Here is a 22,894-nt window from a genome sequence, read left to right as displayed (position 1 = left end):
TGGAAATGTGCTTTTCGCCCTTCTTCATCTCGCCCTTATGGACAGATCCAAGGAGTTAAAATCTCATCTCTGTCTGTATTTCAGTAAGTATCTTATCATTCAAAGAGCTTATATTTCCATTGTCGGAATGGTCATAGTGGTCAATGGCGTTAAGTCTTGTCATTCAACGGGCGTAAAAACCACCAGTTTCTCTACCAAACGAACCACCATCTGCTGCAGGAGCCGAAAATTCCCAGTGTAATCCTTGGTGCCTGTCTTAGTAGCCTGTTGACCTGTGACTCATTCTAGTTCTCCGTCCTCTGGATATTTCGGACTTCGGAGCTGGAGCTTGATTATCACCGACATTTGTCATTTGATGGTCACTCCACCCTTTTTTTTCACTCTATGAATTGGGCCGCTCTACTCTAAGCAGAATGATTGTCTGTCCAATAATCTTTTTCTCTACATCTTCTCTCAGACGATGCCGATCATTAGATTACCAACAATCCAGATCATAGATTCCATAACAACACTAGAGAGCAAACGTGCTAACTTACATGCAAGATTACGGTACATCAGTAACCAATGACATGGGCAAGAAGGGTGCGATCTATGCGATAGACTCATTATATTGCTTTCTCTTCACTTCTTAATAATCTTGTCCTCCAATATCTCTGGTAACTATTCCACTCAACCAGCGATCCGTCGATGTTTATAGTCGATGAGGTTCGAGAGCCGAGACTTGTATGAGAGGTATGTTCAATCCTCATCGCCTCTGCTTGAATAACCATTATCTATCTCCCTGAGCAATCCCTGCTCACCAACATCCAGCCCTCCCCAGAATTTCAAATATTCTCGTGGCTGTATGCTCACAAGCCGTCCTCTGGTCGGTCGCCCTCCGGATCGTATGCTTGAAGTCGTGCCGCGAAACATCGTTATTGGACGCGCCAGATTCTACTAATGGCTAGGCAATACAGCATACAGCAACAACCGATCGTAGGGCCACATTCACACATTCAAACAAAACGTGCATCATTCTCATTGCATATATTCCGCTTCAAGGCGCTGCAGGAGCGCTCACGCTGTACTTAGTAAGGAATTCGGCATCGTTGCTCATCTCCTCCTTGACCTGTTGATTTGTCAGCATGAGTGTAAGTGGCTATATCCAACAAAACTTACAATATCCAAACCGCCAACAAGTTCGCCGTTGATCCAAAGTTGGGGGTATGTTGGCCAATCCGCAAACTCTTTGAGTCCCTGTCGGACCTCGTCGTCGGCAAGAATGTTGAAGAATCCATACTTGACTGAGTTGTCTCGCAGTAATCCAACCAGCTGCCTGGAGAAACCGCACTGAGGTGAGCTGGGCGTGCCCTTCATGAAGAGCATGACCGGCGCGGCCTTGACAAGGTCTCCGAGACGCTTGAAAAGCTCCTCCTTCTTCTTCTCAGGGTCCTGCTCCTCCTCGACGACAGCGTCGTTCGCAGCAACACCATTGGGGCCGCTGGCTGCGGCGTTTTCACCAGACTGCTTCGCCTGTGTTTCGATCGCTGTGCGCACCTTGACAGCACTACTGCCACTGACTGTCTCAACAACCTGACCGTTCCTCAAAAGAACGAGGAAGGGAACCGCGGTAACATCGTAGGTCTCGCTGAGATCGCTCAGCTCCTCTGCGTTGATAGACACCCACTTAGTGGTAGGAGGCTCAGTGTCGGGGTATTCGGAAGCGAGTGTCGACAGGACGGTAGCCATTTGCGCGCATGGCGCAGCCCATGGAGCGTGGAACGATACGATGACGAGGGTGGTGGGGGGAACAGAGCCGAGCAGCTGCTCCCACTCGGGGATGCTGGTGATTTCTGTAATGGTCGGCATTTCTGGTGTTTATTGAATGGGGCTGCCAGGGTTTCGATCTGATAAGGAGAAGGAAGAAAAAAAGAGTGACAGAAACAGTAGTTCTGAGGCTGGTATAGTCTATGGTTGGTAGAAATTGGCGTAGATCCACGCGCGACTGGAGGGGGGCAAAGTTCGTCTCTCACTCAAAGTTTGGCGGGGTATCGTGATATTGGTAGAAGAGGGACAGCAGGGAGGGGCAGCAATTGGTTGGTGCAAATGGAAAATTGGCCAATGTTGCGTCATTTCGTTTGGCTTCTATTCAATTTTCCGTCGCTCGCTGTCGGTCGGCTCGGCGAAGACAGCGACGGCATTACTCCGCTGCCGGAGTCTGGATAGATGCATCCGACTCAATAAATGAATTCGCATCTGTCATGCTGACATTTAACCTCTGATTGGGAGCTCACATCGCTATAACCAAAGCGGAAAGTCTACCTTGGTGCTAAGGAGGTACCTGCTAAGCTACCACCTACAGCATTGGATCAGACATGTGGAGGGGAGGGGAACACGATGTGCAGTAGAGATAGAGTACAGCTCATACCTACAGCATGAACAGCACAGCTCAACCCCGCTCAATCCACCGGTAGACCAGCTAGATCCTAGACCGCTCCAAAGTTGGGCATCTCCAAGCTTTCTAGGTGCCTGGCTGCACACGAAAGCTACCTGCATCATCAGCCACACACTCCAAGTAACCCACTTTCTATTGTACCCAAACCTCCCACCGTCTTCTGGTTTGCTTTCAGCTTCTAACTTACCTAGTACCTATCCTCGACGTGACTTCTGCTTCTCCTAAACCCTGACAAGACGAGGCGAGACCATCGCACAGCAATTCCTTTACCTAACTTAACACTGGGCGATACAAGGTATTTAGGCCTAAACCCATCTCCGGCTACGCCTCCGGAACTTATATCCTGTGGAGCTGCTACCGCAAGAACAGCAACGGTGTCAACGTCACCCCCCAACCCCCGTCATCAAACCTGACCTTCGTCAGCTTCGTCTCTCCTTCTCCTTCCTTCCCCATTCCTTTCTTGACGTTGAATTGTCATCTCTCAAAGCTCCCTCAAGATGGCGTCCCTTAATCTCTCCATAAACGGCCCGTCCATCAAGAGCAGCTACAATGGCGTCGTTAACGGTCCCCCGCCATCCTCCGGCTCTCCCACCTATGCTCATTGGGCACTCTTCTCAGTCCAGGCCCCTCTTATGAGTGCCTTCCAAGACAGCGCTGCCAAGGAGAGCATTCTCAAGGTCCAAAGCACAGGCGGTATGGGAGACATGACAGTATCTCTTGAAAGGACCACATGCTAACGAGTACAACAGATGGCGAGCTTACAGACCTAATCGAGGACTTCAGCGAAGGCCGAATCCAATTCGCTTTCGCCAGAGTCAAGGACCCCAACAGTGGTCTCCCCAAGAGCATACTGATCGCGTGGTGCGGAGAGGGTGTCCCCGAACGAACCAAGGGCTACTTCACCAGCCATCTCGCCGCAGTTTCAAAGGTCCTCCACGGATACCATGTTCAGATTACCGCTCGCTCCGATAGAGATCTTGAGGTTGACTCCATCATGCAAAAGGTGGCCGATGCGTCAGGCGCCAAGTACTCGGCCGGTAGTTCCGAAGGCCCTCGTTCCAGTGCTCCTCCTCCCGTCAAGACAAAGCCTGTCTTTACCCCCACCACATCCAGCCGAGCTAACCCTCTTGTCGCTGCTCGATCCAAGAGAGACGAGAACGTGGACTCGGATGGCTGGGGTGCCGATGCTCCTCCTGTCACAAGGACTCAGATTGAAAAAGTCGAGTCTGCTTACAAGCCTACAAAGGTCAACATTGCCGATCTCAGCAAGCAACCGACCGCGACTACCAGTGGAAGCGCCCCTGCCAACCGAGATGAGACACCTGGAGATGTGGTCAAGGGCGGCTACCAACCCGTTGGCAAGGTCGATATCGCTGCTCTTCGCGCTCAGGCTCAGAAGGACAAGGACGACAGGCCGACTCCTGTGAAGGGTTCTTACGAGCCTGTTGGAAAGGTCGACATTGCGGCAATCCGGGCACAGGCAAAGAAGCCCGCCGCTTCCGAAGAACCTGAGGAGGGCGAGCCACGGCCCGTCTCCCAGCGTATGTCTGCTTTCTCGCAGCCATCCCAATCTGAGCGTATGACATCGCTACCCAAACCCAAAGTCGCCAACAAATTCGGAGGTGCAGCAAGCTTCTCAGGTACCAAGGCTCCCACACCTGGTGGCCTGGGCTTTGGAGCTCCTGCTCCTGAGAAATCTGCCCCTGTTGGTGCCGCAAGCCGAACGTTCGCGGACCAAGGTGGAAAGACTCCAGCCCAGCTCTGGGCTGAACGAAAGGCCAGGGAGAGGGGAGAATCTGTTGGTAGCAACAACGCTCCGGCCCCGGCTGATAGTGCTTCTCCTGTCCAGCCTCAGAAGAGCGGAAACGAGTGGAAGAGTGGATACGCTGGTAAGAGCTGGGCTCCTGTTCAGACTGGAGACTATGGAAGAGGCCTTCCTGGACAGATAAGCCGAGAGAACACGGGTGAGCAAGGGGAGACACCAGCATCACCATCGGGAGTGTCTGCTCTGCGAGACCGGTTCAAGGACACTGTGCCTATCAGTGGAGCACCTCCCCCTCCTGCGGCCCGTCCTGCTCAGGACGACGATTCACCACCGCCACCAGTTCCTGGCGATTCTCGACCTTCTGGGGGCTTTGCTCTCCCTGGTCTGCCCAACCGACCCATGCCCAAGGACGAGCAGTCAGACGACGAGCGGGAGGATCCCTCAACATACGAGACAGCAGCGGAACGAGGACGATCTCCTTCACCTCCTCGCGTTGCTGTTCCCGTCAGCCGTGGACCTCAGCCTGACGTTGGAACCCCTCCTGAGCAGCGTGCTCCTCCCCCACTCCCTCCTAGCCAAATCGATGTGCCTAAGGAGTCAGAACTTGCTGATGACAAGGAAGTTTCTACCACCGCTCGCTTCGCAGGTGGTGCGGCTGCGGGTCTTGCTGTAGGAGCTGCTGCTGGCGTTGGAGTTGCTGCTGCCGCTGGTGCTTTCGATCGTGAGCCCAGCCCTGAGCCTCAGTACGAGCCTGAACCTGAGCGCGCTCCTTCGCCTGCCCCTCAACAACGCGCTGCTGAACCAGCTCATGAGGCTCAGGGCGGCTACCGTGCTGTGATTCAGTACGACTACGAGAAGGCCGAGGACAACGAGATCGAATTGGTCGAGGGTGACATTGTCACCAACATCGAAATGGTGGATGAGGATTGGTGGATGGGTACCAACTCCCGAGGTGACACCGGTCTCTTCCCTAGCAACTACGTGGAGTTGATCGCAGACGACGAGCCCGAGCAACCGGCTTCCGCTGCGGCACCACCTCCTCCCCCTGTCCCTGCGGCCGAGCCCGAACCCGAGCCTCAGGCTCCCGCCGCTCAGGCAGATGCCGGCCATACGGCCGTTGCCCTTTACGATTATGAGGCTGCGGAAGATAACGGTAAGAATAAACGTTGAACATTGATCATGAAACGTTACTAACTATGGCCTGTAGAACTAAGCTTCCCTGAAGACGCCACAATTACCAACTTGGAGTTCCCTGATGAGGATTGGTGGTTTGGTTCATTTAACGGCCATACTGGTCTGTTCCCGGCCAACTACGTTCAGCTTAACCAGTAACCCTGGGACAACTTTTTTTTATAGCAACAGTTGAGCGCATTGGTTGGGTTCAACTTACAAAACTTGACAGTAGATACGATTCGACGCAATCAGCTCGCGTACAGATTCAAACAGATGATTCATTGTTCTATATCCATATAAATTGGATTTTCATCAACATCTCGATTGTGCTTTCAGTCAATTCGTGATAAGTTTTTTCATGCATCAGTGAATCACATACAGCCGACAACCCAACCTTGCGAAGTATCGACCGTTCAGACATTACTACTATGGGCTCTTTCATCCACCATCCATTTCCGTGTCAAAACATACAGAATCCAATAAGCAGGGTTCATGACGGCATTTTCAAATTCAGTAAATTAAGAGTCGTTTGTTTTTGGCTCATACTTGGTCTCAACTCTGTCAGAGTAGGACCTATCAAACGTATCGTAAAAATCGTATCCAGGGTGATCAGTGTTGGACGCTTAGCAGAGACAATCGCAACATTCCATACTAGAGGGCATCATGTTAGCAACTTGTATGGTACTTCAAGGTGGACAGCGCGTGACGCTGAATTGGTGCTAGCGAGCATCACTGATGACGCCAATGACTATTGTCAATAACTTACCAACATTCACATCCTTCTTCGGCAACGCAGCAGCAGCAAAGAGCAGCCAGACAACCTGCTAGGCAACCGCCGCCGCCGCCCTTTCCACCACTCTGTTGAGGGGGAGCTTGTTGATATTGCATAGGAGCTTGGCCTTGAGGAGGGCCATAGTATTGTCCTTGCGGGGGGCCGTACTGTCCCTGGGGAGGCCCGTACTGGCCTTGGGGAGGGCCGTATTGACCTTGGGGAGGGCCGTAGGACTGTTGAATAGAACGGTTAGTAATTGCGACTGAGTTTGAATGATTGCGCCTGGGTGGCCTACAGGTTGGGGTTGCTGGGGGTAGCCGCCGTAGTAATCTTGAGCAGACATGGTGATCAAAAGATAGAGTTGTTGATGATGCGATTGGGATGCGCCGAATGTTGCGATGGATGCCTCTATAGGAAAGAAGGAGAAGTAACCGCCTGTTCTGGGAAGAAAAGAAGGAAAAGGTGTTGGTTGAGTGGAGGAAGCGTGTTGCGCCCGCGAAATGTTATGTACCTGTGTAGAAGAATGAGGTCACGGGCAATGAAGCTAGACTGCAACAGCCACACAAGGCCAAGTCACCCAATCAAGGGATTTCCAAGGATGTTACAAAAAAGCTACAAGCACCCTACCTGCGCTAAGGGTCTTTCTGCGGGGAGTCCGTCCTCGGTGGTCGGTAAGACGGCAACTCAATGGAAGACATTGCTGTTTACAGTAGACAGATAAGTGCCTACATACCTATACTCCAGATAGATCATGCAATCAGGTATCGACAATGAATTAATTGATGCTATTTTTAATCAAGGAGGAAAACGTCACGATCTTTCAAGGTAGCGTATGGACCAGGTTCTCGACAACTGTATCAACTAGCTGCAAGTCAATGTCAAGTTCTTGCCTTGACATACACGCGTAAACTGCGCCCGGATCGTCCGTGCCGTTCTTACCGAAGAAGAACCACTTCCTGTCCCGCAACATCAACCTTCGAAGATCCTTGCTGACTGGCGTCAGGGTCGCAAAAGAAAGAACTGTAAATGTCGATATGATATGATATGATAGACACATATCCGTACCATGAGTAAATAATTTTCGGTTAGGCAATACGAGCTGAACCCAGCTTCTCTGCTGTTTTTTCTTACACCCCGAGCTTGAGCCCCAAGTTTCCTGCCACACCCCTGTTCGGCAGATTGTTCCAGCGAAGGAATAGGTAACTGCGGGTTCAAAATATATCAAGGTCACGTGCTTCCTAGAAACAACGTCGTGTTTAATTCAGAAGTTGGAAATGGTATAACTAATATTTCTTACCTTAAACAAACCAATCTCGTCTTACTAGATAATAGATCCAAAGCTCAAGCCATTTTAAGGATGCAACAATAAAATTAAAGTCAAGGCACGAATCTTCAATCTTCAGCACATTGGTAGGTTTAAGTTTCAACATGGCATCTGCCGACACCAATTGGCGCCATTTATACTATTCGTCTTCTCCCATGAAAGGTCCCAGATTAGTTTTCTCCATGGCTGTATCGTCTCAACACAATCGGATACTGGGCATATACCGCAGGACCGTCACGAAATCAACACCAGCAACTTGTTCAGCATGTTAGCTGCTTTTGCAACTCAACACCGAGATGAAACACAGGATAACCGAGTAAACCAAGTATTCTTTTTAATCCAGCCCACAACTGCAACCAAGTACAGTACCCTTGAACAACAGGATCCGATAGAAATTGCATCCACTGCTTCAAATCATTAGAGCATGGGACTACCTGCAAATCTCGTTCCTCTAACCCCGCAGCCCCTGGTCTTGAAACTACCAAATATGCACAACGCGAAATGCTTGTCTTCGAGTCTATCTGCTTTATTGCTCATCCTCGCCCTGGGGCTCCTCAACCTCCTCCTCGTCATCATCATCGAAGCTGCCGGTGGGCACCTCGTACAATCGAAGAATGGACTTGTTGGGGTCCTTAACAAGGACGAACTTGGCGTTCTGGGTGCTGCTGCTGAGGATCATGTCGGCAATAGTGCGAACGATACCCCAACCGTTGTTAAGGGACAAGTTCATCTGGTTGGCGAAATCACGAGGCTTCCAGCCGATAACGCCCAAGACGACGTGCTTGTCGTTGGAGCGGGGTGTCACACGGGAAACGAAACTGTGAAAATTGGTTAGCTAAAATAAGTATACGTTGTCAGCAAAGAGACTCACCCAAGCTTCATGACATCAGCACTGGCGAGGATGCTCTGCACTGTCCATCGGGCAAGCTTGCAGCTGTTGTTCTTCATCTCGGTAGCAACAACGGCACCACGCTGAGTAACGAGCTTGCTTCGCCAGTCAAGAGCACCACCGCTTCCTTGAGCCTTGCTGTCGAACTCGTTGAGGGCGTGGATGCTGATGTGCTGGTCCTCGCCGCTGATAGCGTTCTTCTGGACAGCATCAACTTCCGTACGGACGATGAGGTGAACGGGCTCCTCCTCGTTGGTGGACAGGTCGAAACGTCGGTACTTGTAAGCCTTGCTGGCAGGGGGGTCGGTATCCTCGGACGAGTTGTAGAAGGGGTTGCCGTGGGCCATGTTGACCTTTGCGGATTCGTTCTCAACAACGATTTGGTTGGTGAAGTTGTGGTTGATGTATGTAGCCTCCTCGGCGAGGGCGTTAGGCTGGTTGATGGTGTCCTTGCTGCCATCAGCAGCATCGAGAGGAGCGTCGGCAGCGTTCTCGTTAACTGTCACCATGTCAAGGGCAGCGTTGTCACGCTTGTCAAGGAAGATCTTGTTGCCCTGTCGAGAGATGACAATATCCCAGGGATAGACGGATCGAGGAGAGCACATGAGCATGGAAAGAATGCTGTCGGTAGCGAAGATGGTGGCCTCGTCCTTCTCAGCAAGCTCCTGGATGACAGGATCGGATGAGGTGGTGACATTGTATGCAGCGCGGTCGATGGGGGTGAGCTTCTTCTCGGCACCCTTGACGGGCTGCTTGTCGTAAGAGCGGTCGTAGGGGTACAGGAAACCGTAGTCGTCGATGTCCTCACCCTCGTCGGTGTCGAGGTTCAGCTTAGCCAAGCGGTTAAAGTCGATCTCCTCAAGCAACTTCCACTCAGCCTTGACGTTGATACTGGCATCACGGTTGCGAGCAGGCTTGTCATAGTCCTTCCAGCCGAAGCGACGACCTCCACGACCAGCGTTGTTGCGGCCGCCTCGGTCGTAGCCCTGTCGGCCACCAGCGTTGGCGCCGCCCCTCTGGAGTGTGGTTCTTCCACCTCGGGCACCAGCCTGACCTCCACGCTGGCCACGGCCACGGGTGAAGACGGCGCCGCGACCGTATCTTGACTTTGTCGAATCTCGTACGTTGCTAACGACGGAGAAGGTGGACTCGTCCTCGGCGGGAGGTGCGTTGAAGGTGATAGCGTGGCTGGAGCCGTAGACTTGTTGGTCTGCATGGGAAATTCAAGTAAGCCAAGAGTCCACCAAAGACAATACAAAAAGGTATTTGCTTCTCGGGATGGAAAGAAAGAACAATATAATATAGCGCAGCTTACCTCGGAAGTTTCTGTTGTACTGTGCCCGTCCACCACGATCTCTGTCCTTGCCCTCAGCGGTCCAGTCGGCCATGCGTCCCAGCTTGTCTCCCTTGGAGAAGGGCGCATAGGGCACGCCGTTGAGGGTAGTCTCTGAAGTGACTGAGGGACCCCAGCCGTCACCGGCGGGGCAGCTCTCGCAGATCTTGATGTAATCGAGGGAGTCCGTCATTTTGAAGGATCTGTATGATTTCTATGCGCGTTTGATTGCGCTTGGGTAGAAATCAAAGGTATTCGGCGTCGGGATCGGAGGCGGGGGATGCGTCAATCAACCTCTCGCTTCACAGGCGATGCTAGAATTTAGACATACACGATGAATTTGTGGTGGGGGTGGAGTGGGCCGTGAAAAAAAACCAAGCCCCGCGCAGTCGATTGTGCGCTTTCCGCCACTCAGCCTCAGCCACATATTTGAATGGCGGCCTAGGGTAACCTGACAGAAACATGGGCTACAGAACTATCATGACCTTATTTTCGAGCGCATTTGGAGAAAGTTAAAGGATGTTTTTCTTCTTCTTCTTCTTCTTCTTCTTCTTCTTTTTTTTAAATATATATGCAGTCGGGCGATAACAGTGGATATCCCTAAATACTGCCCAGATCATTCAGCGAAGCAAAAACAATGCAACTCCCAGCATTCAACACGCATGCGACTTCATTCACTCGTACATCATACTATCTTTACCACTGAATACATTATCAATGGCGTCGCGCACCTCAAACTCCTCCATTACAGCACCGAAGCTTTGGTACGTTAGTACAAGTGAAACAACGCTGGCAGGATTACTTACCCGTAGCATCTCACTTTCCGAATGAGATCTTCGCTCAACTTTCGAAAGTCTGCCGCCTCAAGCTCGTTCGCTCTTGGATGTGACATGAGAATACCCCATGACATGATGGGAGTTACCTCGCCGTCGAGGTCGATGCTCTTGCTAAGATCCAAAAGGGTGGCCAAGTCTGCCTTGGGAACCTCCCACGTCTTCTGGCTGGGTTCGCCATCCACAGGAATGTGTGTTTTACCAAAGGGTAAGCCCGGCCGCGACTCAGGGGATGGATCAGGCGGGCAGGATGCCATGAGGACATGCCCACAAGGCTCGCCCTCGGGCTCAGAAGCTCTCTCGACCATGAACTGGATATGTGTCATGCAGGGCCGCTCAAGACTACACACAATCAACGTCTGTTAGCCGGCTTGATCGATACAGCGCCTTGCCAAAGCTCACCCATGGCGCAGGCCATTCGCGGCATATCGCATAGAAGGATCACTGGGTATGTTTCGAGTGGGAGTTATCGTACGTTAAAACGAAATCAATGCCTGCCTGTTCCAATTCGGGGTTTCCACGGTAAAGAGGCTGGGGCACACCATGCTGTTGCGGGTCGGGCATGAAGCCTTGGTTTACGGCCGGAGGAAGGTGCATGGGTGAACCAACTGACGGGGCAGTGGATTGTGAGGTTAAAGGAGAAGATCCCGTGTTGTTAGAGGCGAAGCCTCGACTGGTCGCGCTTCCCGCCACATGCGGGCTGCTATGTTGAAGCCCAGCTTGTACCAAGGTGTCCCGTAAGCGTTTGTTCTCATCAGCTAGTCTCTCCCTGTCGAGGGAGACGTTACTGAAAACCTCTTTGAGGCGGAGGACTTCATCTTCCAGGGCCTTGATGTAGAGCTCTTTTCTCTCTCGGTGGGTTCTGGCAGTCGAGGTGTCATGTCAGAAATAAGGTCTGACTTAAGTTTAGAGAACGTACCGCTGGGCCTGACGATTTAATTCTTGACGACGAGTCAATGCCGGCTTGCTGTTGGGCTTGGGACCTCGTTTCTTGGGTGGGTTTCCATCTGATACCACGGATTAGCATTGCGAACGGAGGTGTTGAAGGCCCAGGTTTGGGTCCATACCACGCGTTGTTCTCTTGTCAGCCAGGCTCTTGTAGATTTCGGGGTCGAGGGCTGCTGCGTTATCGTCCTCTGAGCTTGCGATGATTCGGTCCGGTGATAGCGATGACGAGAAGGAGCGCTCAGTTGCGCCCGCAAGGTGATTGTTGAAGACAGACATGCTGACTGACTGCTTGCCCTACACCTATCTGTATCAGTGCTATGATGGCTGGGCACAAGATAGGTCAGCAGGTATGAAGCTTCCTGGCGGATGAAAGCAAAAATATGTATAATGATGATATGGAAAAGTCAAGTCACGAAGCTTAGCGTGCCGCTCTTAGAAACGGGACATGTTGAAGCTGCGAGTGTCGTCACTTTCTTCGTAGGTAATTCAAGAGAATTTGTACAGGACGCGTTAAACTAGCGCAGCGCAGTGCACAGCCGCTGGTCTAGGTTTAGGTATGGATAAGTGGTTTGCTGGAGGCAATGATTTGAGATAATTGCAGGAACAAGCCGGAGGCTGGATGCTTCGTAAGACGGGAATGTTTGAAGGGCGCAATTCTAGAACCGGGGCAACTCAAATCCTCAATGGATTAGTCAGGACTCTAGACGACCATGTATGAGTCGTTACGGTCGAATCATGTCGCTCGATCTATCTAGGCATAATGTACTTTTTTTTAATAAATAAATCATAGCGAATGCAAAGGAAAACCAGTAAGATACTGCGCTAGGTGCATAAGTAAGCTGAGGCTGCAGTGGCTCGGAATGGTGAGTTGTTGGGTCATGACCATTGAACGCTCGAGTTGAAAGCTCACTTGCTCTTCCAAGTCAATTTCTTGGTCAGCCACTATCATTGCTTAACGTCGGAAGAAACAAGAACTGTATTTCTAGTAAGTGAGACAACCGTAAGAAATAAATATGTGGTTTCTCATCATTCAGACCACCTCGAATCTTGAAATCAAATTCTTGACCCAGTCGTTAGTGCTCATGACCGCAAACCACGAGAGAAATGAGAGCCAACTTTGATGATTTGATAGTGGACGGCCCCACATTCTCCGCCTAGATCCTCCTAATCGAACCCCGATGCGGTCGTTCGGGTCTTTAGATCGGCTGTCACCCGGATATTGTCTTTCATATCAGCTACTCCTATCACTGTCAAATAACCTGGACCTACTCTGTAGGCAGATGTCGAATAAACTGACCGCTACAGATCTGTCTCTTTTCTATCCTGTCTTATCACCCGACCCATGCCCCCCCTCCAATAGTAGTGAAATGATATTTATAAACAGTCGAGTGTCAATGTTGTTGTTACATTGCAAAGATGGAGGATTTCTCGGCTATTTATGGAGACATCTAGCTACCTATGTTTGGGTGTTGCTACAGTATACATGCTAACGAGAAGGCTTGAGACAATGACTAGAAGCTGAGACACTCTTGACGATGGATGCTACTTGCTTTGTCACGAAATCTTCATCTTCAAGGGTTAGAGAGTGAAACATCTAGCATATTCAAGCATATCAATGACAAACGAGGCCCTCAGGATTCCGTCATCCATTTGCCTCAGATAAAGGTGGCACTGACGCGAATGACCGTTGTGACTAGAAACATTTCCAAATATGTATGAGCTTACTGTAAAATCAGATTGGCTGAGGCCAATAGCTGATCAGGTTCAGCGAAGGCGATGGCACAATCACTCAAGCATACAAAGGGGTTGCAAAGGTTGTGTAGGACGGCAGAACTGCGTAAGCCTGGACTTCCGAGATAGCGGTGGTCCAAAGGCCTCACTTTCGAAGTGGGCATCCTGAATGATACCGCCTCATGTATCTTGATATGTTTATCCTTGATTATCCTTTACGGGCGTCCATGTGAAGTGCAAAACGAAAACATGTGCTTTACAGTGCATATAAACATTTATGTTCTTGTCTACCACGCATGGCAACAGCAAATTCCATATGGTACAGTCCATACCTGGGTAGGTAGGTACGTAGATTAAACCTAAGACTCCAGCCGAAGTAGCTAGCGTTGCAAAAAAAGAAACAAGAGAAAAGCTAGACACCGGCAGTTGATTCGAATGCAAGAACCGTATTTCTGCAGCCCCCGAGAGTGAGAAATAGGTACATACTTTTCAGTCATTGCGTCGGATGAAGCGGTCGATACACCACCACCACTGGCCAGGGGGCAAGCTGGACGCTTGAGTGCCTACCTTGCAGAAACACTCGATCGAATTATTAGACGAACAAACGAGCCTATAGGATCATACTAAACTGACAAGTTACTAATAGGGTGAGAGGAGAATATCAAATACCAACTAAATTAATTCGCGGTACAGCCGATACAAAAATCATGTCACCACTGCAGTGAATCATGTAGGGCAGTGTGAGATAAGGCCGTTGCCCCGGAGCTCATGTTGAGATAAAAACAGAGTGAATAGCAAATCAGCAACAACAGCGTGACTCGCTTAGACGAGGAAAGCAAAGCGAAGCAAAACAAAGCAGCCAAGTCCTGGCGGATGCATAGAGTACCTAAAGGTTGCAGGCTAATGTGATCTGTGCTATTCATCATGCTGTTCCCCATGGACACAGGATGGATGGATGGATGGATGGGTAATTGTGACCAAGCAATAGACTTGACACTTATGACCCCCAACAAACCATAACTCATTGCGACACTAGACATGCAAACAGGCATCACACAATGCGACAGACTGTATACCTCCTAACCCACAGAGGTGAATACAACTCGGAACAGGTCTGAGGAATGGTTTGCTGAGGGTGAGCAGATAGACAAGAATGATCATATTTCAATGCTTTCATGGAGTGAGAGCAAGAAAAAAAGCCATGTATCTAAAATCGCATACAGAGAGTCAGGGCTTGGCAAACAATGTCAACACAGCAACTAGGTACCTAGCATAAACCGTTATGTCTGTGTACCTTAGCCAAATGCTTTGCTTTGCCCTTTTCCACTGCAACCTGTCAATGCTTCATCGAACCCGGCCCGTTTCCGCGACGCCCGTTGTGCTGTAGCCTTCATGCTCGTTCCAATCCATGGCAATTTGATTACCGAGGCACAGGATGCAAGTTACATTGATAATAAATTCGCCTCTCTACACCTGCATCACTGTCTGCGCCCCCTCCAGGTCGGGTGAGACAGTTGCGTCTCGTACATCAAACGACATCGATTGGTTGATGAGATTTGGGGATGTGACCACAGCAGGCTGAGATCATCAGTTTCTACAGTACACTCTCTCTAGTCTGGTGCTTGTGCTGCAGCCCTGGAGAGGCACCTGACGAAGGAGAGTTTTCCTTCTCCAACTCTTCTACTTTCAACGGCACATACAGTCAAGAGCCGTCGTTACCTCTACTAAAGCAAATGATGGTTTAGGATAGAATCTCGATCTACCTCCCTCTAGGCAATAAGGTATCGTGCAGACAATTGATTTGACAACTCGGTCAAGACATGGCACGTGGGGGAGGGGATCAATGCCTTTTCTCAGTCGTACTCAGTCCATAAGCCTCATCCACGCAGCCCTGTTTTCTAACATAGCAAACTAGATTGGATGGGAAAGCAATAAAGTAAGGGCATGGTTGTAAAGGGGGGCTATTGAATCATTGGAATCCATGAAAAGCGAAACTAGAGAAGAGCCTATTCACAAGACAGATAACAGCTCGGAAGCCAAACCAACCAATCCTCCCTCCCTCCACCCATTTATCATCCTGGCTTCTATTGTCACCTACCCACATACTTAGTACTTTTCCATAAGGTAAGGCATGTAGGTAGCAGATACTGTAGACTCGTGCAGCGGATCAGATCTACCTTTGAGGACACCAGGAATTCAGAGCAGACGTGTCTTGTCTTTTCCAGAGACAACAAACAGTCAGCTTTCGTACAATGACTCATGTCTTGTCAAGTGAAATATGTATGTCTATAGGGTACAGTTGATACCAGGTCGTTTCTTCTTTTACAGGAGCATTGCGCATTCTTTTCCGGCACCACCCCCTCAGGTACGCTACTCAGGTAACATACCTAGGTACGCAGAGAGGGGCCGGCTCCTAGTGACGTGAACATGGTTCCATCCCATGCATCTTTTGGCTGAAACATGGGACAATAGAAAATCACTCGCGTCGTGCATAATTCGAGTTTTGGCGAACATAGCGAACTATAGTGAACCGATTCAGTATGGACAATAGAACGAAGAAGAAGGGGAACATTCATTTCCTCGACCGATATCAACAGGGTTCAGAAACAATACCTGAAAGCTCCTCAAGGCGTCTAGGAAAAGGTAGAGGCGTCGATGGAAGCGGGCACCAACTGTGCCCGCGCTCTAAGTTACCTTAGCAGGTGGCTGCCCGCCCGCACGTAGCTTCCGTAGGTACATGGGGTCCATCCCCTCTAGGAGCTTGATTCCCGGAGATGGTGGGTGGTGATTGGCCAAACAGTGCCTTCCCCCGCTTATTGTATCATGAGAAGAACGCGCCTTCACGATAGCCCCAAAGACGCCGTGGCTCACCTGGGCCAAACTTTGTCCTTCTTCCCTTAACGGCGATTCTTGCACCCTGTTCTACCAGTCTCAAGGACAAGAGCAAGAACAAGATCCATCAACCGTGCTGCCAATTCGACTCGATAATCCTCACCTCACCTCGCATCGTTTCGTCTTGCCTCGCCTCGCTTCGACCGAGCAGGTACCTACGGTCACGGTCAAGGCACGGTCCGGTACCATCACGGTTGGCTTGTTCGGCTGCACCTCAAATCTCGCTCGTACAAGTCAAGTCAACGTTGGGCTTCTAGGCTTCAGGGCCGTCTGATCTCGACTCCTTTCCACGGCTTATACCCACGACTTACACAGCGTCAGCCTGAGATCCTCCTCGCTGTCGAACCCTCAGTCATGTCTCCGAGTCTCGCGGGTCTATAGTTCTGGCGCCCTTGCCAGACCCCGAGTCTCCCCACTTGTGCTTCCGCTAGAGTCCCCAGCTACTCTCCCCCCCGGCACCGGCCCATTATATCACGATTCGACGATATCTACGAAACATCGATTACTTCACCCGTCTCTGGTCTGAGTGGTTCTCACCTTCGAAATGCCCATGGACTCTCCGTCCGGCGCCACATTGGCGCCCCCAGCGGTTACCTCTTTGAGGGCACAACAAACATCTGCTATGGAGAGGTCCTTGAGTCAGGACATCAGGGAAGAACGTGAGGAGCTTCGCGAAGCCGCTGAACAGACCCTCAATACAATCGTCGACCTCAATTTTGATGGAACTATTAAATGGGTCAGTCCCTCCTGGACTGACGTCGTGGGCACCCAGTTTGAGACTGTCAATGGCGCACATATCTCAGAATTGATAGTCAGCGACAACAAGAACGTCTTTACCGAAGTTGTCGAATCTATGAAGAAGGATGATTCTCGAAGTCATCGAGTACGATTTACAGTCCAACTGGGACCCCTTTCGAAGCTATTACCTATTGTCGAACTTGAACACGATCCCGAAGACCAGCCGTTCCATGTTGTGGACCTCGAAGCTCAAGGAATTATGGTCTACGACAGTGTTTCGGGTGGTGAGAGCCATGTAAGATTTTCGAACGTTACCTTTATCCGCAGTGCTGATCTTCTTCGCAGACAATGTGGATGATCCGTCCCTGGGTTGCTCCACGAGAGATCAAGATCGACCTACCTAACGTCATTGTCGATTCGCTGGGCTCCGGTGCTGAAGTGTTGGCAAGCTATCTGACCCAACTTGCCGAGAGCGGTCTCGACGACCCTGAACAACTAGAACCTCCACCACCTGTTCTCTGCCGGATTTGCGAGCGCCAAATTCCCCGCTGGTGGTTTGAGAAACACACTGATCTATGTCTTCAAGAACATCGGGCTGAGATGGATGTCCAGATGGCCCAAGAAAACCTCGCTGAGCATCGACATTCGATCGTCAAGGTCCTTGATGCCCTAGAGGCCCGTAAGAGCCGGTCTCTAGCCGGTGATCAAACCCCTGTACCCGTTGCTGAGTACAAGGGCTTACCAATTGGACCACCGCCATCAACACAGTCATCCCCTGGCAGCTCATTACCCCGATCTCGGGAACGTTCTGGAGGATTTGGGCATACTAGGGCACGCTCGTTCGCTATTCGTCGACCACAAGCTCGAATCGTGGAGTTGCTGATGGATCTTTGTGACACTGCCATCGAGGTCAGTACTCCTGCTATAAAGGAGTCTACAACACAACAAAACAACGGCGAATTTAGAACGCAATCGCCGCAGTCTGAATCACGCATATCACAGGTTCTACAATGGCAGTCGCCAAGTACGAACACCCTGGAGCAAGAACAAGGCTTGGCTCTGCTGTGTGCTGATACGGAAAAGGTTGCCAGAACCAAAGTCGATGCCGTTTTTCGCCACAGGAAGATTATTGAATATGCCGAACGTATTCGTATCGAGCTCGCATGCCTTGTTCAGGACTGCATTGACGAGGCGCTGAGGAAGGCAGCTCGTATAGCTAATGGCGAGCTGACTGATTCAACTGAAGAAGGCAGGCTGCACTCCGATTATGAGCAGTGCGATTCATGCGACGAGGCTGTCGAAGCAGATGAAGATATTCCTGCAGAACCGTTGGCGCCCGAGCCTCAGCAAGTCGAGCAACGAGACAGCGAAAGCTTGGCAGGGCCTCTCAACAGTCCATCCGTATTGGCTACCGCTCTTCGCCAAATGAGTTTGTCCGAGAACCGAGACCGATCTCGACCGACCTCCTTCGTGGCTTCTACTAGATCTAGCAGTCCAAAGGAGTGTCCGACACCCCGATCGCACTTTGGCGGACAGAGTAATCTAGGATTCCAAGCTCGTGATAGCCGTAGAGACTCCATCTACATGGAAGGCGATTTCCTGGATAGCGAAGGCAGCTTCAGATCGTCTTCAGTTACGTCCCGCAATGCCCCCAGGACCGAATCGCCCATCTCAGAATTCGGCGACCTCCGACGTGCTGCCAGCACAAGGAGACGTCACCGAAGAAGTTTGATCTTGCCCGGTACTTCATCTCCTCACCGCCAGGAGTCGCCTTCCCGCCCAGGGCAACCATCTTCCCCCTTACGGATCAAAGCTAGAGGGTTCCCGATGTCCCAGGAGGGTGTGGTGTCTCCCGAAGCATCGCCCATGCTTCCCGGTAGTGATTTCAGTTCTCCTGCTGCCCACAGCCACAGGCACCATCGTAGACAGTCGTCAGCAGCCATATCTGACTTTGTCATGAAGCCGCCACCCTCCCCTCGCCTGGGAGCCAACCAAGCTCCTCCACAACAACGGCCAACTCAGCCTTCGATCAAAGATTTCGAGATCATCAAGCCTATCAGCAAGGGTGCTTTCGGCAGTGTCTATTTATCAAAGAAAAAGTCCACAGGAGAGTACTTTGCAATCAAAGTCCTCAAAAAAGCTGACATGGTGGCCAAGAACCAAGTCGGCAACGTCAAGGCGGAGCGCGCCATCATGATGTGGCAAGGAGAAAGCGATTTTGTCGCCAAGCTCTACTGGACGTTCTCAAGCAAAGATTATCTCTACCTTGTGATGGAGTACCTCAACGGCGGTGACTGCGCTTCTCTCATCAAGGTTCTTGGAGGGCTTCCCGAGGAATGGGTAAAGAAGTATCTCGGTGAGGTTGTTTTGGGAGTCGAACATCTTCACAGTCGCGGCATTATCCACCGCGATTTGAAACCAGACAACCTGCTTATTGATCAAAAGGGCCATCTGAAGCTTACTGATTTTGGCCTCTCGCGATTGGGATTAGTTGGCCGACAGAAGCGCGCATTGAACAGCGAGATCTCGGATGGAACACCAGACCTACTCAAGCAAGGCCCATTTGCCCGATCTGCATCTATTGCATCTTCGAGATCAGCATCTCTTGATCTGCATGGTCATACCCAGTCTCCCAGCCAGACGCCTCAAATGACTCCAGAGGTTGGCAGTTTAGCCCAGCCGTCTTATTTCAGCCTTGGTCAGGAACCTCGCCGAATATCAGGCACTCACCGAAGTGACAGTGGCGGTAGCGAAACGCTGGCCCGCATGGTCACCAATTTTTCCCTGAATGACGCTGAGTTGACATCTCAAGCCAACAGTATCAAGTCACCGCTGGACGAGGAAGCGATTACACAGGGCTCACCAGATCTGCCCATGAGTGTTGGTTCAAGGATGAGTATGGACAGCCATGCCAGAAACTCTCTACCACTTTCCAATATGATGCCTCCCCCGATGGCCCTCTTCAATCCCGAGGATACCAACCGACGTTTTGTAGGAACACCAGACTATCTGGCTCCTGAAACTATCAAGGGCGACAAGCAAGATGAGACAAGCGATTGGTGGTCTGTTGGCTGCATCCTCTTCGAATTCCTCTACGGAATCCCTCCCTTCCACGCTGATGAGGCCGAGCATGTTTTTGAAAATATTCTCGCACGGAAGATCCAATGGCCAGATGAGAATGAATGTGAACCGATATCCGAGGAGGCCAAAGATTTGATCAACAAGCTACTGTGCATGGAGCCTCATCAGAGGCTAGGCTCCAACCAGGATGATAAGTTCCCATCTGGAGGTGACGAAATTCGCAGCCACCCTTGGTTTCAGGATGTCAATTGGGACACACTTTTGGAGGACGAGGCTCAGTTTGTGCCACAGCCCGAAAACCCCGAAGACACAGAATATTTTGATGCTAGAGGAGCAGTCCTGCAGTCGTTTGCTGAGGAAATGGAAGACCAGGCGTCCCCTCAATCTTCCGCAGCAGGTTCTGAATATGCCGAGCGACCACACGATGCTCTTTCTCGAGTTCGGTCGCAGGTCAATTCTATCAATCGGAAGCTCATGCCATTGCATATCCCACCTCACGTCCGTGATCTGAAATCAAGACGTCTGAGCGAGCCCGTCGCGATGGATGATTTTGGCTCCTTCTCGTTCAAAAATCTCCCTGTGCTGGAAAAGGCCAATAAGGACGTGATCCAAAAGTTGAGAGCTGAGGCGCTGGCTGCGCAGAGTAAAGGAACCTCTACCAGCCCTGGAGCAGTGAGTAGCGCTGTATCACCAGGGCCATCTCTCGAAGGCAGTCCTGTCCTGTCCAACCCCGTTTCTCGAACTATTTCCAATGCCAAAGCGACGAACCGAGCACAGTCGCCCTCTGGTTTTGGCCATGTAAGCGCGTCCCCTAACCGGGCCTCTCAGCCTTCGTCACCACTACTTGTGTCATTTGTTGCCGGGCAAGGAGCCGAAGGTCGACGGAAGGCATCGAGTAACTCGTCCAGTCTGTCGCATCAATCAACCGCTGCGACTCTGCAGCCAAGTTCAGCCTTTGAGATACCCAAGGTGCCACCGAGTCTGCAAAAGGCCGCCACCACAGTTGGGGCATCGTCTCCTGTGCAGACTCGCAGCGCAGCGCCACCCCCTTTGTCCTTGTCTCCCCAAAAGACCACAACGACCCCAAGACAGTCGAGCAATTCATCTGCAGGACGCTCCAGGTCACTCACTGTGGGCTCACAGTCTCAAGATGGCAGCCCTGTTGCTTCTGACATAATGCATCATCATCGGAACAGGAGAAGTCAAGTATTTGATATGTCTCCATCTTCGTCAGATAACGAAGGCGAGAAGCATAACGCCCTTCTCCGAGTGCAGAGGCGCAGGCAGAGCTCAAGACGACTTTCGCAGATTGCTTTTGACGAAGGACCTACTTTCCGGCCGTTGGACGTACTGATATGTGAGGACCATCCAGTATCTCGCATGGTCATGGAAAAACTGCTTGAGAAACTGAGATGTCGAACTATTTCTGTACCGAACGGATCCGAAGCTGTTCGGTATTCTATGAGTGAAATCAAGTTTGATGTCATTTTTCTCGAATATCAGCTTCCTCAGATCAACGGTGCTGACGTAGCACGGATGATCCGCGAGACCAAGAATGCCAATTCTCACACTCCCATCGTGGCTATCACGGCTTACTTGAAGGAGCTCCAGGCACCGCATTACTTCGACTCGCTGATCGAGAAGCCAATCAGTTCCTCGAAGCTCACTGAGGTCCTACAAGGCTTGTGCAGATGGCGACCTGAGTCACCAGGACATTCATCGGGTATGCCACGGCCGGTCCCATTGGGAATTCGCAAGGCTAATTCTCGCCTTGAAGACAGTCCTACATCGGGCTCGTCCATCTTTGCTGGTCGCTTGGGAGCCGCGATGATGTCGAGTCGTGAAGATTCGATTACGTCGTCTTTGTTTGGTGATTCGGAGTCGGTAACGACTGAAGAACTACCAGTCGCCGTAAGCCGAAAGGGCACAAACGAATGGGATGAAGGGGGCTTGAATATTACTGAAAATAACGATACCCACGAGCCTACAAAAAAGGCGATTCCCCAACTTGTGGCTCAGCAGTCCGCCCCAGCCCAGATGGAACACCGCACCCGGGGCAATGACAAGGTGAAAGGGAAGCGAGAAGGGTCTGAGCAAAGAACGTTGGAAGGCACTGAATCAGCCGATGACGAGGACGAAGAGCTGGGAGGTAGTCGAGAGAAGCATCATGAACATCATGGTCGCAATAGCCAGCAAATGCTGAGCAAAGCCAGTCTACCCAGCTCCAAGCTTGGCATTGAGATGATGCGGGCAAACAGCCACGACAGTTTGACGGTGGGCTCAGAGAGCACGCCTGAAGCTGTAACCCAAGTTGTGACAACACCGTCGAAGGAGATGGAAGCGGGAATCCTCGATGGTGAGATTGTCGCCGAACCTACAGCAAGTACACCTCCGGATTCGGAAATGAAAGTTGAGGATATCACACCCAAAACCGACAAGGATGGAACTGGCAGCGTAGATGCAACGCCCCGCCCCCCGACCGTTGCGAGAGATGGTGGTTGCGGTGAAGATGAGGAAGCAACACCAAGACCGGTCGGGAAATAACATTACTCCGTAGTTGGGCGAAACTAGAAAGCCATCGGTTTACTGTATGCGGGAAGCTGTTTTGTAGCATTCTTTTTTTTATCTCGATTCTTTTTTTTTTTGTTTCATCTCGATTTTTCTTTGTATCTACGAAATGCAGCGTGGCGTTTGAGCGGAGACGGAGTCAAGTTGCACTGAGGATGGCGGCGTGGCACACGAGCAGCATTGGGCATATATGTGCCTATGTGCAATGGGAGATGCCATCCGGCGAACAGACTGAACGTAGGATGCTTCAAGTTTTCCGCAGTGAAAGAAACTGGAGCCTCCTCCCCCTCGCCCTAGTTGTCCCGACACTCCTTGGGACCCTGAGCCATATAAACATGAGAAGCGAACTATGGAATTAGAGATGGGGGAAATGAAAAGAAAGAAAAGCAAAAAAAAAAAAAAAAAAAAAAAAA

The 22,894-nt window shown here is 50.9% G+C and overlaps 6 protein-coding genes across 6 annotated transcripts, besides 6 other annotated features; 2 read left to right on the top strand and 4 right to left on the bottom strand.

Annotated features, from left to right (window-relative positions):
- Positions 1 to 1,036: 1,036 nt before the first annotated feature.
- On the bottom strand, positions 1,037 to 1,848 carry FPSE_03353 (uncharacterized protein; the record flags this gene model as incomplete). Its single annotated transcript, XM_009256472.1, has 2 exons — positions 1,037 to 1,108; positions 1,159 to 1,848. 2 exons carry the CDS (start codon positions 1,846 to 1,848, stop codon positions 1,037 to 1,039), a joined length of 762 nt encoding a protein of 253 aa, XP_009254747.1.
- Positions 1,849 to 2,931: 1,083 nt separating this feature from the next.
- On the top strand, positions 2,932 to 5,531 carry FPSE_03352 (uncharacterized protein; the record flags this gene model as incomplete). Its single annotated transcript, XM_009256471.1, has 3 exons — positions 2,932 to 3,127; positions 3,184 to 5,352; positions 5,407 to 5,531. The coding sequence occupies 3 exons, from the start codon at positions 2,932 to 2,934 to the stop codon at positions 5,529 to 5,531; spliced, it is 2,490 nt and encodes an 829-aa protein (XP_009254746.1).
- Positions 4,847 to 4,913: a microsatellite.
- A 359-nt stretch (positions 5,532 to 5,890) lies between the features above and the next one.
- FPSE_03351 (uncharacterized protein) lies at positions 5,891 to 6,487 on the bottom strand (the record flags this gene model as incomplete). Its single annotated transcript, XM_009256470.1, has 3 exons — positions 5,891 to 5,945; positions 6,139 to 6,377; positions 6,440 to 6,487. 3 exons carry the CDS (start codon positions 6,485 to 6,487, stop codon positions 5,891 to 5,893), a joined length of 342 nt encoding a protein of 113 aa, XP_009254745.1.
- A 1,507-nt stretch (positions 6,488 to 7,994) lies between these two features.
- FPSE_03350 (uncharacterized protein) lies at positions 7,995 to 9,883 on the bottom strand (the record flags this gene model as incomplete). Its single annotated transcript, XM_009256469.1, has 3 exons — positions 7,995 to 8,286; positions 8,340 to 9,567; positions 9,673 to 9,883. The coding sequence occupies 3 exons, from the start codon at positions 9,881 to 9,883 to the stop codon at positions 7,995 to 7,997; spliced, it is 1,731 nt and encodes a 576-aa protein (XP_009254744.1).
- A 329-nt stretch (positions 9,884 to 10,212) lies between these two features.
- Positions 10,213 to 10,253: a microsatellite.
- A 111-nt stretch (positions 10,254 to 10,364) lies between these two features.
- FPSE_03349 (uncharacterized protein) lies at positions 10,365 to 11,747 on the bottom strand (the record flags this gene model as incomplete). Its single annotated transcript, XM_009256468.1, has 5 exons — positions 10,365 to 10,449; positions 10,497 to 10,865; positions 10,999 to 11,385; positions 11,443 to 11,530; positions 11,591 to 11,747. The coding sequence occupies 5 exons, from the start codon at positions 11,745 to 11,747 to the stop codon at positions 10,365 to 10,367; spliced, it is 1,086 nt and encodes a 361-aa protein (XP_009254743.1).
- A 2,287-nt stretch (positions 11,748 to 14,034) lies between these two features.
- Positions 14,035 to 14,060: a microsatellite.
- Positions 14,061 to 14,147: 87 nt separating this feature from the next.
- Positions 14,148 to 14,169: a microsatellite.
- Positions 14,170 to 16,191: 2,022 nt separating this feature from the next.
- Positions 16,192 to 16,236: a microsatellite.
- Positions 16,237 to 16,638: 402 nt separating this feature from the next.
- On the top strand, positions 16,639 to 22,457 carry FPSE_03348 (uncharacterized protein; the record flags this gene model as incomplete). Its single annotated transcript, XM_009256467.1, has 2 exons — positions 16,639 to 17,127; positions 17,178 to 22,457. The coding sequence occupies 2 exons, from the start codon at positions 16,639 to 16,641 to the stop codon at positions 22,455 to 22,457; spliced, it is 5,769 nt and encodes a 1,922-aa protein (XP_009254742.1).
- A 397-nt stretch (positions 22,458 to 22,854) lies between these two features.
- Positions 22,855 to 22,894: a repeat region.

The sequence above is a fragment of the Fusarium pseudograminearum genome, chromosome 1 (assembly GCF_000303195.2).
Source record: "Fusarium pseudograminearum CS3096 chromosome 1, whole genome shotgun sequence".
Taxonomy (NCBI): domain Eukaryota; kingdom Fungi; phylum Ascomycota; class Sordariomycetes; order Hypocreales; family Nectriaceae; genus Fusarium; species Fusarium pseudograminearum.
This window is presented reverse-complemented; position numbering and strand designations above follow the sequence as displayed.